The sequence below is a fragment of the Lepidochelys kempii genome, chromosome 9 (genome assembly GCF_965140265.1).
Source record: "Lepidochelys kempii isolate rLepKem1 chromosome 9, rLepKem1.hap2, whole genome shotgun sequence".
Taxonomy (NCBI): domain Eukaryota; kingdom Metazoa; phylum Chordata; order Testudines; family Cheloniidae; genus Lepidochelys; species Lepidochelys kempii.
In genome coordinates this window covers 32,113,995-32,130,955 of record NC_133264.1, presented here as the reverse complement: position 1 = coordinate 32,130,955, position 16,961 = coordinate 32,113,995, and the positions used below count along the sequence as shown (strand labels likewise).

Below are 16,961 nucleotides of genomic sequence, written 5' to 3'. Positions count from 1 at the left end.
AAGAACATTAAATAACTGATTATTTGTGTATCTTAAGTGTGCAGCTGTATTTCTACAAAAGGTCCTTTGAAATTATGAAATGGCAGGTTGTGATATGAATATTCACTCACTGAATTTTATTAGCTGAATTTTTCTGAATCAGTGTAAAGTGGTTAATAATGGTAGAATTTAACACCTAATTGAGGTCTATGATTCAGTAGCGAGGGTGAAAAAAGTTCCATTGAAGACCTTAGATCTCTTTGTGAATAGGCTAAACCTGTACATTTTGCAGGGTAAAACCAAAAACCCCTTGTTTCCTGTTAAGTTAGCTTGAATCAAATAGGTAGGAAAAATTTCTGTTGAGTCATTAACCTTACAGGAATTATGATGATTGTAGCGAGAGAAGTTTAGTTTTAAGCTGTTTTTTCTTGGGTCATTTTCTAGTTCAAATACATTCACAAAAATGTATTTGTAGCACAGTGTGATGAGGTTCCAAGCTTTCTGAAATAAAGTTGACTTTTTAAAATGTCAACTGTAGTGAGGCTTTGGACCCTTGTCCTAAACCAGACTCTCCTCTTCCCCCTTATTAAGGATAATTTTCTTCAGCTAAAGAGTTGACTTGTGGAAGGTAAACATTTATAATTACTTTATCATTATAAATGATGATAAATGCACTGTTGTACTTATGAGCAAACTCAGTACTATTCAGATAGATATACAAAATTCCCCCCTTCCTTCTTCTCACTAAAACACTTTGAAAAGAAGTAGGTGGCCTTATTTTAGTTTAAAAGCAAAACAAAACACGCATCGGGAACACACTAGAACTAGTAGAAAGCCTATACAGTGTAATACAGTGACATCTTTTTGTTTGCTTTTATTCTCTCCACCAGGAATGGTGTGGTCAGATGTCAAAAGACTTTGGTATGAAGGCCTGGAAGACTTTTTAGAAGAATCTCGTAATCAGCTTAGTTTTGTCATGAATTCCCTCTATTTGGCAACCTTTGCTCTCAAGGTAGTTGCTCATAACAAGGTGAATATCCACGATTCAGATCTCAAGCTGAACTGGGGCTGATTGGGGGGGGAAATACAGAATTTTTTTTATTTTGAGAAGGGCTTAGGAAAAATAATTCTGCAGTCCTAAATACTTAAGGCCATAGTCTCATTTTAGTCTGCACATATTTAACACTGATGCAGAACATAAGCATGTGAGGGGCTAGCAGCAGTTTCTATTTTGAAATTATAGTTTTGCTAGATGTCAGGATGTTTTGTCGCATTTGCTTAAACTCCAGAAATGGGGTGTGAACTTATGCACGTGCCCCTGTCTGAAACTGGCACATCAGCTACCCTGATTCTTTAGCATTTTAGTGAGAACTAATATTGCTGGACACTTTCCAATATAAAAAAAATGTGCTTGCTTTTTTTTTTTTTTTTTTAAAGAAACTCTAACATTTCAGTTATATGCAGCAGGCCTTTTAAATTCAGCAGGGAGAAAACCCTGAGGCCAGAAAAATGCCTTTTCTTTTCTCCATAAAATTCTGTTGGCTGAGGTGTATAACCTTTGAAAATCACCATTTCCTTTCTGTTGGTTACATCATCAGCAAAGTTTTGGCAGCATACAGAAATAACTGAACATGAATAATCTCAAAGTCTGGGCTAATGCAGCAGCAGACACTGCAATGGGAACCTTATAGCAGATCTCCGCTTTGGCAGTTGGGAAGGGAGAGAACCTGGTCCGGCATCCCTGAACCTAGCACGTGGTTCATCTCCCCTCCCCGTGGGGGGAAATCACATGGGAAGGAGACTTCTATTTCCTGCGGGGGGGGAGGCAGAGTGCCAGGCTGTCCCTGACTACTTGGCCAGATCCAGCAAATAGGTTTGGTGGTCATTCCCCTGCTGGGAAAACAGCCTTCTCCTGCTTCCAGATAATTTAGTTATCTTGTAGTTCAAGATGTGCTATAATGTTGAAAATTCAGGGTTCAAACCCAAGTGATGACACATAAGTTTCTTCAGTGGTACATGACAGAATTTTTTACCCTTTCCTTTAAAAAAAAATCTAGGAAATTACATTTCCATTTAACAAACCTCATTAAGATTGAAAAATCAAGCATTCGGATGTTAAGAAATACCAGAATGCAGGTTGCCACTTCAGCCTTCATTCCTTAATCCACCCCGTATGTGTGTGCATTATGAAGCAGCCTTTTGTTACATGATCACATACTATTTTTTCCATGGGATCGCAGCCTCATTTAGCATATAGGATAGATGGTGTTCAGGGAGTGAATCAGGATTATATAATCATTGATGCTGTTTGAAGGATCCGTAACTCATTTGCTCTGTAAGGTGTGTGGAGAATAAGGTAATAGACTGCATGAAGAGAAAGGCTTGACTTGTCATTAACGCGAATGCCACCTAAGAAAACTCAGTTCTGTCCTTCCCGCGCCACAATCTTGTGTTGCTCACCAAGTCACTTACACCAAATTTCTAACAAGTGGCCTTTTATGCTGTGTTCCTCATTTGCTGTGTAGCCATCTTGAGATAGCTGGGGCCTGACTTGTAAATGTGTTGAATGTTCATAAATGAAACTGAAGTCAATCAGAGCTATGAATGCTCAATAACACTGGCAATAGTGCTTGCAACCCCTCCCATCATGATATCATCTGTAGACTTTATAAGTGTACTGTATGCCATTTTCCAAATCATTTATGAAGGTATTGAATAGATCTGGGACCAGGACAGATGCCTGTTGGACCTCACTCATTATGCCCTTCCAGTTTGACTGTGGACCACTGATAACTACTCTCTGAGTATGGTTTTCCAATCAGTTGTGCACCCACCTTAAAATGTTTGTGATGCACTTGGTGATGAGCACACTAGGAAAAACCATGAGAAAATGAATTCTGTATTCACTGCAGGCATGGGTGGTGTGCAGTAAATAAGGCAGGGACCACTAATTGAATGATGAAAATAAAAAATATTGAACAGCTTCCTCATTTCCTACTGGGGGGAAGAAAAAGCTTTCAGGGTTGTAAAGCCTCATATGATTATACATGGTGCCTTCATCCTCTTCAGATAATGAAACAATAGACCGACAATCATTACTGGTACATGAGACTATAATCACAAACAGCTTCTGCCCTTCCTGAGAAGTTGGAAAAAGAAGTAAAATTGCAGTCATTCAGAGATAGTCCTCTGACAAGAAATACGAGGATCATTATTTGCTTTTGATTTGATCTTATTTGCTAAATACAGAAATATTTGATTTGATTTGATCTTATTTGCTAAATACAGAAATATTTTTGTAACCTTGTCCTCTGATATTTCAGTCAGAGAATTATGGGAGGCTTTTCAAGAGGGATGCCCCTCTACAAACTTCTAGTCCATACAGATCCACCATTATTTTCAACCCTTCTGTTGTACGCAGAAGTCTAGTCTACTTCCAAGTGACAACACTGTAATGTCAGCATTAATTGTGTTATTGCTGATAATTTTTTAGAGGACAGAATTGTTTTAGCGAGAGGTAGGGTGGTCCAGTCTTTAGGTCGCTAGCCTGGAACTTGGGAGATCTGGGTTCAACTCTGCCACAAACTGTTTGTGTGGACTTTGCCAAGTCATTTAATCTCTACATGTCTTGGTTCCTCAACTTTAAAATGGGATAATAGCACTTCTGTACCTCACTGGAGTGTTATGAGGATAAAAATATTAGTTTGTGAGGTTGGCAGATATTAGGGCCCTAGATCAGGGACTATACCAGGGCCCAGTGGGGTAGGTTGTTTATGCACATAGTGAGAGTCCCTATTTCAAAGAGTTTACAATCTAAATGGACAAGACAGAGTAGGAGGGAAAATAGTATCTTAGATATAATGGGAAAGGGGAGTTTGAAGTCCATGGGGCTCTGAAATGAGAATTGCTACAGGGAAAGAAATGCAGAGGAAAAACAGGAGAGAGACAAAGACAGAGAAGAAAAAAGAAACTAAAAAAGGATGAAGCCAAAGGGTGGGAAATGAAGGCCAGAGATAGCAGTGGTATTAAAGTTGATATATTGTCCCATGGAGTGCTGAGTGTAATAATGAACAAATAATAACAAAGCAATTCAGTTACACATTAAGGTCATAGTCTATCCTTGGACATTTGCAAAAAGTTCTGTTGGGAGCTTTACTGTGGATTGAGGGGAGTAGTTAATCCTAAATTTATACCCCTGGTCAATGGACAGTAATTAGAAGTGGAATTATGATCTCTCCACCGAAGGAGGTTGCTACCCCTTATCTGGCATGTACAAGAGAATTTGGTTTCAAAGAGTAGGTGAGCTTAGTTTTGTTTCTCCTGTTTATTTCCTCAGATAGAAGAGTTGGTGAGTTTGGGAAATGCTTATTGAACAACGATTTATTCAATTCTCACCAGTTACATAGTTCAAAATCCTGCATCAGAAATTCTGGTTTCAAGCTGTAGCACTGTTCTGCATTGTCATCCCTTTCACCAAAACCTGAACCTCTCACAAAACTCTTTGTTGCTTTTGAAGTTCTTAGGATGAGTTTTTTAAGTATTATCTAGGAAGATCTTGGGGTTGGAAATAAACCTATGTGCTGTTACCTCTGCTTGGCTGTCAAAAAGAAACCTTCCTGATAGATCAAATTGGCCATTAGACATACTTACTTCTCTTCTGGCAAAATTCTTCCTCAAGACTCAAAAGCTTATTCAATCAGAGCATTCTCCACATCATGGACAGAAAGAAAGACAGCATAAAGAAATCTGTAGGGCAGCTGTTTGATCACTGGTGCATTCCTTCATCTTTCAGTATAAGTGATCCTGGGTTGGATTGCTGTCATTTGGGCCAGACATGCTCCTGTCTGCAGATGCAGCTTTCTGCCATACCATAGTCTTATGGCCTGCCATTAAATAATAAATGCCAAAATTATTTATGTTCACTCCTGCCTTTCCTCTCTTTTGATCTTTTTCTTACTGCTTATGATTTCTCAAGTGTGACCTCTGGAGAATGGCAGATAACAGATGTATGAAGGATAGAAGTGTTTGTATACTCATAAGACATCCATCATCCTGAAGGAACCCAATTATCCCTAAATCCTCTCCCCTTCCAAAATTGGTTAAGACCTGCAAGTCTGTCATCATTACATAAGTTGGTTTGTTCTGTGTTTTACAGTGTTTTTTTACTTATCATTATTTGTTTTACAGTAGTGCCTATATCAGGGCCCCGTGTGGTAGGTGCTGTTCATGCACATAGTGACAGTCCCTATCTCAAAGAGTTTACAACCTAAATAGGTAATACAGAGTAGGAAGGAAAACAACACCCGGAGGATAAGTGACTTGCCCAAGCTCACACCGTATAGGTGAGTGGCGGAGCCTTGAATTGAACCTCAGTCTCCTGATTCCCAGTTCAGTGCCCTATCTACTAATCACTCTGGCTTGTATCTGTATAAAGTGTTGTTTTAACTACACAGAATACATTGAAGGCAAACTCATCATTTATTGTAGAATACCTTTGAATTACACTTGTGATAGATTCTTCTTCTTCTTTTTTTTTTTTAAATAATGTAAGTAACTTCAACGTTTTCTTTTGAAACTCTAGTTCCATGATTTTGCTGATAGAAAGGACTGGGACGCATTCCATCCTACATTGGTGGCAGAAGGTCTCTTTGCTTTTGCTAATGTACTTAGTTACCTTCGACTCTTCTTCATGTACACAACCAGTTCTATCCTAGGACCACTTCAGGTAAATAATATTGCTGTCAGAGAAAATGCTAGTCTTGATCTTGTACATATATATTATGATATAGTCTTTAATTGCACGATCATATACTATTTTTTCAATATTCCCCTACCTCATTCAGGATACAGGGTGGACACAAGTGGTATTGGTGGGGGATTAAGATTAAATCTGGCATTTCCTAACTTTAGTGCTTGACTTTGCAACCTACCATTCTTTTAACAGATTTATTTTGGCTCTGTAATAAAATGTAGCCCCTTAATTGTGCTCTGAAAAGGAAAAGTAATAGAAATTTCACATGCTGAATTTTAAAAAAAATTCAAGATAGAAGTTACTTTAGAAAGAACATTTGTGTTTTGTAGCCGATTAATGTTAACTACCTCTTTCTATAATCTTCCCAAACAGTTCTTTTCTCTTGTCTTTCTCCCTCTCTAGCTATGATTCTGTATCTCAGTTATATTGCTATTTTTCTTTTTATTTGTTTCTCATTTTTCTTCCCCACACACACGTGCTCACACAATGAAAAATCATTTGAATACTTTCAGGCAGCTACTTAACATAATGATGTTAAAGTAAGAGTATTATGTTTATAGTACAAATACACTGAACATTAAAGTATCTCCTATGTTTTAAAGAGGTTTGCTGTTTAACATACTGGTTTATGTACTATATCTTTCTTATGTAATTTTATTAGGCAGCTATGTAGTGAAGTCAAAATTCTGAGTAAACAAATATAGTCAACAGTCACCCTATTCAGTTTCACACTGAATCTTATGTTATTACTGTTGACCAGTACAACTTGAGCAACAACTCTTAAAATATTTTCCAAAAGTAGGTCACAAGTTCAAATAGTAGTAATTAAACATGGTATGGCACCCCAACAGTGAAAAATGAAGGGACGCTACTGTGTTCTGTTGGCAGTTGGAGATATTTTGAAGTACTGAATCGTTTTACATGTTGGCCTATAAAACCTATTTTAAGAAAAAAGTCAATTATAAGTTTATTAATACTAGATATATTAAAAAGAGCATTTTACAAAATTTGTTTTTGTGTACTAACATTTTCAGCTTTCAAGTTGTCTACAAATTATAAACACTTGGAAAAGATATAGTATTGACTATAGTTAAAGTAACAGGTATTTGGTCTGTGTACTAGTTGCCTGGTCCACTGTAGTCTGAAGAAAGTGCCCCTTTTTTTTTTTTTTAAACTTCCATGCAGCTTTCATGTTTTGGGGGCATAATTTTGTTTTGCTGGGTTTTGTAACTTGTGTTGAAAGGATAGAAATTATGAAATACTAAATCTGACAGCTCTTACTCTCTGTCCTAGGTCACAGCTTGGTTCAGAGATCCCTTCCTTTTCATATAGTCCAAAAATGTATATATCCTATAAAATAGCAGTGTACTACTAATTCTGGATCCAATGGGGGAAGGATAGCTCAGTGGCCTGAGCATTGGCCTGCTAAACCCAGGGTTGTGAGTTCAATCCTTGAGGGGGCCATTTAGGGATCTGGGGCAAAAATTGGGGTTTGGTCCTGCTTTGAGCAGGGGGTTGGACTAGATGACCTCATGAGTCCTTTCCAACTCTGATATTCTATGATTCTATGTATATCATGCTCCCAAAACAAGAAAGCTGCATGGAAGTAAAATTAAAATCACTTTCTTTAGAACACAGTGGACCACAGTGCAGTACATATGATGGCCTGTCTGTCTGTCTGTCTTTCTGTGGTATTATAGCTGTTTTGGTCCCCAGGTATTAAGAGAAGGTGGGTGAGATATTTTTTATTGGACCAACTTCTGTTGGTGATAGAGAAAAGCTTTTATGCTACACAGAGCTCTTCTTCAGGTCTGGGAAAGATACTCAGAGCCCTGGTCTACACTATGAGTTTAGGTCGGATTTAGCAGCGTTAGATCGGTTTAGCCCTGCACCCGTCCACACTACGAAGCCATTTTTTCCGACTTTAAGGGCTCTTAAATCCGGTTTCTGTACTCCTCCCCGACGAGTGGATTAGCACTGAAATCGACCTTGCTGGGTCCAATTTGGGGTAGTGTGGACGCAATTCGACGGTATTGGCCTTTGGGAGCTATCCCAGAGTGCTCCATTGTGACTGCTCTGGACAGCACTCTCAACTCAGATGCACTGGCCAGGTAGACAGGAAAAGCCCCGCGAACTTTTGAATTTCATTTCCTGTTTGGCCAGAGTGGTGAGCTTTTCAGCACAGGTGACCATGCAGTCCCAGAATCGCAAAAGAGCTCCAGCATGGACCAAACGGGAGGTACTGGATCTGATCGCTGTATGGGGAGACGAATCCCTGCTATCTGAACTCTGTTTGAAAAGATGAAATGCTGAAATATTTGAAAAAATCTCCAAGGGCATGATGGACAGAGGCTATAACAGGGACCTGCAGCAGTGCCGCATGAAAATTAAGGAGCTCAGGCAAGCCTACCGAAAAACCAAAGAGGCAAACGGCCACTCTGGGTCAGAGCCCCAGACATGCCGCTTCTATGGTCAGCTGCATGCCATTCTAGGAGGTGCCCCTACAACTACCCCAGCCCTGTGCATGGACTCCATCAATGGACTCTCATGCAACAGGGAAATGGATTTTGGGGACAAGGAAGATGAGGTGGAGGAAGAGGAGGTTGAAGCACAGCAAGCAAGAGGAGAAACCGTTTTCCCCGACAGCCAGGAACTGTTTTTTACCCTGGATCTAGTACCCTCCCAACCTACAGAAGCTGGGCTCCCAGACCTTAAAGGCAGAGAACGGACTCTGGTGGGTGTACCTTTGTAAATATAATACATGGTTTAAAAGCAAACGGGTTTAATGATTAATTTGCCCTGAAGACTTGGGATGCATTCACTGCCAGTACAGCTACTGGAAAAGTCTGTTAATGTGTATGGGAATGGAGCGGAAATCCTCCAGAGACATCTCAATGAAGCTCTCCTGGATGTACTCCCAAATCCTTTGCAAAAAGTTTCTGGGGAGGGAAGCCTTATTCCGTCCTCCATGGTAGGACACTTTACCACGGCAGGCCAGCAGCACGTAGTCTGGAATCCTTGCATAACAAAGCATGGCAGTGTATGGTCCCGGTGTTTGCTGGCATTCAAGCAACAGCCATTCTTTATCTCTCCGTGTTATCCTTAAGAGAGTGATATCATTCATGGTCACCTGGTTGAAATAGGGGAATTTTATTAAGGGGACATTCAGAGGTGGCTGTTCCTGCTGGGCTATTTGCCTGTGGCTGAACAGAAATCATCCCTGCTGTTAGTCATGTGGTGGTAGGAGGGGTGAAGCGATCATCCCAGAGAATTGGGTGTGGGGGAGTGAGAGGGGTGTTTAGTTGGGTTTCTGCTGCACGTTAACCTGAAAATGGCCAACCCATTTTAAAGGGCCAACCCAGCGGGTGCTTGGTATGGGAAAGGAGGGTGCTGCTGTTTGAAACCATTCCCACATGTTAGGAAGGTTGAAGAATCTGAAAGACTGTGGCTTACCATGTCTGTCTGCAAGCTGAATTCTGTTGCCCGCCGGCACTGCATGTGTGATCTCTCACACCATACTGGCAGGCCCTCAATATAAGAGGAAAAATGTGACCTTCTAAAGAAAGCACACATGGTATGTACTGTTAACAGATTGGTTCACCATGAAAGAGTCTACCCATTGTTCTCTAAAATGTCTCTTTTTAAAGACTACTCTTCCTTTTTTCCCTCCCGCAGCTGCAAATGTTTAATCGCTCCACGTATTATCTCTGTCCCAGAGGCTATCAAAGATTAGAAGCTGAAAAAAATGCACTTGCGATTAAATGTTTTCTGAACTCATGCAGTCCTCCCATGCTGAAAGAGCCCAGCATAATGCATGGAAGGAGGCAATGTCAGAGTCCAGGAAAGCATAAAATGAATGCTAGGAGAGGAGGGACGAGCGAGAGGAGGGGTGGCGTCAGTGTGATGAGGAGGCAGGATGCAATGCTGAGGCTACTGGAGGTTCAAACTGATATGCTCCGGCATATGGTTGAGGTGCAGGAAAGGCAGCAGGAGCACAGACTGCTGCTGCAGCCCCTGTGTAACCAACTGCCCTCCTTCCTACATTCCATAGCCTCCTCACCCAGACGCCCAAGAACGCAGTGGGGGGGCCTCCGTGCACCTGCCCAAGCAACAAAAAGCTGGCATTCAAGAAGTTTTGAAGTGCAGTGTGGCCTTGTCCTTTGCTCCTCCCCTCCTCCACCACCCGACCTGGTGCTTCCCTGCTCCCCCACCCCTCCCAGGCTACCTTGGCAGTTATCCCCCTATTTTGTGATGAATTAATAAAGAATGCATGAATTTGAAACAACAATGACTTTATTGCCTCTGCAAGCGGTGATCAAAGGGGGGAGGGGAGGGTGGTTGGCTTACAGGGAAGTAGAGTGAACAAAGGGGGCGGATTTTCATCAAGGAGAAACAAACAGAAATTTCACACCATAGCCTGGCCAGTCATGAAACTGGTTTTCAAAGCTTCTCTGATGCGCTGCGCACCCTGCTGTGCTCTTCTAACCCCCCTGGTGTCTGGCTGTGCATAATCAGTGGCCAGGCGATTTGCCTCAACCTCCCACCCCGCCATACATATCTCCCTCTTATTCTAATAGATATTGTGGAGCACACAGCAAGCAGCAATAACGGTGGGAATATTGGTTTCGCTGAGGTCTAAGCGAGTCAGTAAACTGCTCCAGCGCACTTTTAAACGTCCAAATGCACATTCTATTGCCATTCTGCACTTGCTCATCCTATAGTTGAACAGCTCCTTACTACTGTTCAGGGTGCCTATGTATGGCTTCATGACCCATGGCATTAAGGGGTAGGCTGAGTCCCCAAGGATAACTATAGGCATTTCAACATCCCCAACAGTTATTTTCTGGTCTGGAAAGTAAGTCCCTTCCTGCAGTTGTTCCCACAGACCAGGGTTCCTAAAGATGCGAGCATCATGTACCTTTCCCGGCCATCCCACGTTGATGTCGGTGAAACGTCCTTTGTGATCCACCAGTGCTTGCAGCACCACTGAAAAGTACCCCTTGCGGTTTACGTACTGGCTGCCAAGGTGGTCTGGTCCCAAGATAGGGATATGAGTTACCGTCTATCGCCCCACCACAGTTAGGGAATCCCTTTGCAGCAAAGCCATCCACTATGACCTGCACATTTCCCAGAGTCACTACCCTTGATAGTAGCAGCTCAGTGATTGCGTTGGCTACTTGGATCACAGCAGCCCCCACAGTAGATTTGCCCACTCCAAACTGATTCCCGACTGACCGGTAGCTGTCTGGCGTTGCAAGCTTCCAGAGGGCTATCGCTACTCACTTGTGAACTGTGAGGGCTACTCTCATCTTGGTATTCTGGCGCTTCAGGGCAGGGGAAAGCAAGTCACAAAGTTCACGAAAGTGCCCTTACGCATGCGAAAGTTTCGCAGCCACTGGGAATTGTCCCAGACCTGCAACACTATGCGGTCCCACCAGTCTGTGCTTGTTTCCGGGGCCCAGAATTGGTGTTCCACAGCATGAGTCTGCCCCATTGCCACCAGGATGGCCAAACTACCGGGGCCCATTCTTTGAGAGAAGTCTGCGTCCATGTCCTCATCACTCTCCTCACTGCGCTGCGGTTGCCTCCTCGCCTGCTTTTGCAGGTTCTGGGTCTGGTTCCGCATATACTGCTGGATAATGTGTATGGTGTTTAGAGTGGTCACAACTGCCGCGGTCATCTGAGTGGGCTCCATGCTTGCCATGGTATGGTGAGAGCAGAGTGGCAGCAGGAGTGGGGGGGTGGATGACAATGCTGACAGCAATATGGCACCTGCATGGAAAAAGGTAAAAAATGATTGTTGGCCGTTGCTGTCACGGAGGGAGGAGCAAGGGGTAGGCTGGCAGCAGACGGTGCAGCACGACTGCTAGCTGTTGTCATCTCCTAGGTGTTCGCCAGCAGACAGTTGTCATCGTCTCCTGGGTGCTTGCAGTGCTGCTGGCTGGGAGAGCAGCCTGAGGCCCCCTCAGGGATTGAACTCACAACTCTGGGTTTAGCAGGCCAATGCTCAAATCACTGAGCTACCCTCTGCTGATATTCCAGGCAGGACTGAATCTCCATTAGACAAAACTTAAAGAAGAGAATGACCCGAGTCACTCCCATTTATGTCCAGGCTCTGTTTTAGAGCTCACATACCTGGTGATGTAAGGGCCATCATATGTGCTGTAAATATTAGATGGTGGAATAACTTTGTAGTACTTAAATGTGGGAAACAGCTCATACTGTATTTTTGTTTAAATGTCATATATTGACATAGACCTAATAATGGACTTAGGCCTTATCTATACTGGAAAAATGTACCAATATAATTTGTTTTGAAAAATGATTTAGTTAAACTACTGCAGGCTTTTATTTTAGGTGCACTTACATTGGTAACTTAGGGACATGCATCTAAATTAGCTGTATGTTTTTTGTGGAGTAGTAGTGTACCCCACAAATGGGTGTAGGTATGGTACTTTGTGGTCCGCATTGAATTATGCTACCTACAGTTTCGATGGCTTTAATGTCCGTATTAAATGCTCCATCTACTCTTTAAAATGAACTTGATAAATTGGTGTTGGCATTATTGTTCAGATGCAGCACACTCTGATGTTTGTTGCTTATTTGCACTTAGTTGTCATCTGCATTATATTATGGTTGCAGGATATTGTGTGCAAATTAATGATTTACAGTTTATTGAAAGGCAGTAACTTGTTTGTTAGTTCCTGACATTTTTTCTTAAAGATTTTGTTTTTCCTATAATAACTTAAATTGTTTTTAAGAAATTAGTTTAACTGGTTTAAGGAAAACCATTTGTTTTACATATTTTGTAACACATTAATTATCCTGTAGCCTAACTGAGAGATTGGTATATTGATTATTGATTAATTTCTTAGGCCGCAGTAGTCAATAAGGGGTCAGTCTAATAAGCGGCTACAGCATCAGAAAGATTATTACCAATGTCATTAGAATGAGAGATTGACGGAGCACATGAGAAACAGCTGCAATTTATCACAAGTCCCTCTATTAACAAACCCACAAAGTAGATAAAGTTTACAGTCCCACAAACCCTGAAATACAACAAAAGAAAGGGTGCAAAGTTTTTAGCTCTATGATTGGCATCACTCATGTTTGTCTCTTGCTGGGGAATCTTGAAGTGTTAGTCATTATCTTCCTTATCATCTTCATCGTCACTTTCGTCGCCAGTGGATATCATCCTAGCGTCTCCTAAGACATGCAGGCCAAGATACAACTTTTATAATGTGCTATGCTGAGGCCCACTGGGATTCATACATATTTCTGAAGGTTTCAACCTCTATTCCTTATTTGGACTTCCACACCCTACTACTTTTGGGATGCTCTGCTTTTCAGAGGTTAACTTGTTAGTTCCCCTTATAGTTGTTAATATGTATGTTACTCAGTCACCAGGACAACTTGCTGACACCCTATGTCTGCAAAAATCCCCATAATACTCTAAGCAACAGATGTCTTCCTGTGACTGTTCCATCTTGTGATCCAGGGTCACTCCAAAGATAGCTACTCAAATCTGCCTGTTTTTAGGCCTGAGGCCTTGTTTGTCTAAGCCTAATACCTTACAGGCCTGTTGGCTAGGTGTTACAATGTTAAGTAATACTTATATTTTATGTCTATATCCTAAATGTACCTGATGTTGTCTATTCTTGGCTACAGTCCTGAATTCTGATTCAATGGTATTGACATTAAATTAAAAAATTAGTGTTCACAATATTTTTTTGGTAGGGACCGAGTGAAGGAATATTGATAAGTTATTAATATTTCATTGTTAATGGAAATTGGTAATCTGTTCCACAGATTTCAATGGGGCAGATGTTGCAAGACTTTGGAAAATTCCTAGGGATGTTCCTTCTTGTCTTGTTCTCATTCACGATTGGATTGACCCAACTGTATGACAAAGGATTTACTGTAAATGAAGAGAAAGACTGTGCAGGGATCTTCTGTGAACAGCAAAGCAATGACACATTCCATTCGTGAGTTTTAGAATGTTAAATAAAATATTAATTTAAAAAAAATCTGCTGCAGGACATTTACGTTGACTCTGCAGGATATTTACCTGAGTGGTGTAGGTATACTGGAAAATTATGACCTGGATTCAGCACTGTTGCAGCTCCACCAATGGTATCAACTGAACATTGATGTATTGGCAGGTCTCTAAGTAAGGATAGATAACACACGGGTAGAAACACAAGCATCAAGTCTATTCACCAGTACTATGTGAGTGGTTTGAATTTCACAAAAGCCACAGTGTAGACTCAGCCTATGAGGCTAAAATGCCGTTCCCTAACACAATTAAGAAACTGTTTCCTCCTGTCCACACTTGTAATAATAAAAAAAAAAGGGTATAATGTGAGCATTCCCACTTGTAGTATATAATGGTTCTAGCATGCTGTTGTTACAGTGCAGGTGGTGTGTGGAGTATTGTGATTCCTAACAATCCATTATGAAATTCCAGTTTCTGTGATATTAAAAATTAGTACTGGGATAAAAATTTGCCTACAAAACCTACCTTTGGTAAGTTTTTATTTATGTAGCGGGGTAAACAAATTTAGTGCATATGAAGTGAGGAGTTAATAGCACCAACTTGAGCAAAGAAGTGCTGTCATTATACAAGCTTTGCTCTACTTACTGGATTAGTATTTGGATATCAACTGATGAAAAGCTACTACGCTAACCTGCCATGCTGCTTACTACAATTTTTTTTTATACTTGTAAGTACAAAATTGTAAAAGAAGAAACATAGAAAAGTTTCAGTTTACAGATACTTTCTTCTATTTCAGTAACCTAAAGATGTCTTTACAATTTTTTTGAAGACTGTTAAAATAATAATATAGATTGGAGTGCTTTGGTATTTTTTAAATTGTAGAATGACAGAGACATTAAATTGGGAGTGTATGCACAGTAACGATTTTTTGAATTCAATTTTTTTGAATGAATTCTGATAAGCAGAACATTTGCACGCTGTGGGTTGATCCGTATGTTCCTTCCTACATTAACAACTTCAAGATGAACTATAAAGACTCAAAAATGTTTATTTTTTCTAAACTATACCTGTTTAAACTGTAGTGATTAGAAATTTGAGGTTCATTGTATTTTAATATGTTGTGAAGTATCTCCACAGCAGCTGGGCATGAAGTTGAAATCAAGGTGCCATGAAGATATACTACAGTATGGCTTATAAACTCAGTGATCTGCAGATAATAAAAATGTTTCATATCTTCCACTGAGATTATAAAGTTGAATTACTTGGTGAATTTGGTAACTGTCTCTCTGGGAGAACTATAACTTCTTCAGTGGTAGTGTCTCATGTTATTATGTTGATCAGTTACCATTAAATACTGAACCTTCTTGCTCTTGCTCACTCACATAGGACCTGATCCAAAATTCAGTAAAGTCAACGAGAGTCTTTATAGTCACTGTGTTGGGCACTGGCTTAAGCCAATGTTGCATCTAGTTTTTTGTTTTGTTTTTGTTTGGGTTTTTTTAGGGAAGGGGTTGAGACAAAAAGTATTTTAGGGAAAACTACTATTTTAAATGTAATGATTTGAAATGGAAAGAAAGGCTCAGATATATCATCAGTTAGGGCCAGATTGTGATACGCTTACTGACAAGTCTGTAGCACCTTACTCTGTAAGTAGCCCTGCTGATTTAAGTGGGACTGCTTATGATATAGAGAACTATTCAACATAAATAACAGTATCCGTCTGGCCCTTAATTAGTAATAATTGAATGAGGCTGGCAGTTCATGCTGAATAATAGAATTCACGTTAATTTCTTTTACGTTTGTGTGGAGGTTTTTTAATATGTGATCTAACCATAGATTATTTTGTTTTTGTAGGTTTATTGGCACCTGCTTTGCTCTGTTCTGGTACATATTCTCCCTAGCACATGTAGCAATCTTTGTCACTAGATTTAGATATGGTGAAGAATTGCAGTCTTTTGTGGGCGCTGTTATTGTTGGTACCTACAACGTAGTGGTTGTGATTGTCCTTACCAAGCTCTTAGTGGCAATGCTTCATAAAAGCTTTCAGCTGATAGCAGTAAGTAAATTAATTATTATGTATTATTTTTAAGTCAAAGTTTCAGCAATTTTCTTGTTGCTGTACCAGAGAAAGTTATTGTCTACGCTTAGGATTCTAGTCTAATGCCTGACTGTGGAAACACACACATGAGTAACTTTATGCATGCAAGTAGTTTCATTGAGTTCACATGCATAAGTATTTGTAGGGTCATGAACTGAATCGCAGAGATAAGACAAGAATGTTTGGCTTCTTTATTTTCCCTGTTTTAATTGTATCAAAATATTGTAGTGTTAAAAATTTTAGAAGTGCGGACATGTGGAAATGGAAGATTAAGTCTAATGGCAGCTGAGTCTAGAATCAGTTTTTGTCAGTTCATTGAATCTTTGGTTAGTTTAGATATTTCTTTAAAGTGCATATAACATGTGAGTTATACACACTAGTAGTTGACTTTTTTTATGCCATAGCATATACTGATGAATTTATTCAATGTGAGTGTTTAAGGTACTGGAAAATGTAAACCACGTAAAGTTACTAACATAAATTCTCATAACATTGCATATTTTTTTTGCAGACTCTCTTGCTCATTTTACCACTCTTATCTTAATATTTCTGTTATTTTAGAATCATGAAGACAAAGAATGGAAATTTGCTCGTGCCAAGCTTTGGCTTAGCTACTTTGATGATAAATGCACACTACCTCCACCTTTCAATGTCATTCCTTCTCCCAAGACTATCTGCTATCTCTTCAACAGCCTTAGTAAATGGATCAGCTCTCATACTTCAACTGGCAAAGTCAAACGTCAGAATAGCCTAAAGGTAAGAAATTGTCTGGAAAGTTAAGTGTATGTTAACAATCATACAAATATTCCTTGCTTAAATGAACCTAAGAGAATTTATATTGTTATCTACTTGCAAGTTCCTATGATGCTGTGGGTGGTATAATAAATAAATCACAATAATATATTCTAAGTATAGTCTTAGTTATATCCAAAATAATGGTTAAGCTGATAGGGGATTCAGTTGATGAAGAATTCAAGAGTAAGAATATAATTGCCCATCAACATGATTTTTATGGAAAATAGTTCTTATCAAACAAACCTGATGTAATTCTTTGAAGAGATTATAAGTTTAGTTGATGAAGGTAATTGAGTAAATGTAATATACTTATGTAAGATCTTTGATGTAGTACCACATGA

General features: G+C 40.0%; 1 protein-coding gene across 5 annotated transcripts in view; it reads left to right on the top strand.

Moving 5' to 3' along the window:
• Nucleotides 1-16,961, top strand: part of TRPC1 (transient receptor potential cation channel subfamily C member 1) — a 46,076-nt gene that overhangs the window by 20,961 nt on the left and 8,154 nt on the right. For 4 of the 5 annotated variants that reach the window (XM_073359773.1, XM_073359774.1, XM_073359776.1 and 1 more), the window contains 5 exons: nt 870-1,009; nt 5,561-5,704; nt 13,541-13,716; nt 15,582-15,783; nt 16,387-16,581. In XM_073359773.1, the coding sequence (XP_073215874.1) occupies nt 870-1,009; nt 5,561-5,704; nt 13,541-13,716; nt 15,582-15,783; nt 16,387-16,581 (857 nt within the window). The remainder of the gene's footprint in view (nt 1-869; nt 1,010-5,560; nt 5,705-13,540; nt 13,717-15,581; nt 15,784-16,386; nt 16,582-16,961) is intronic. The other variant, XM_073359775.1, reaches the window with a different exon arrangement.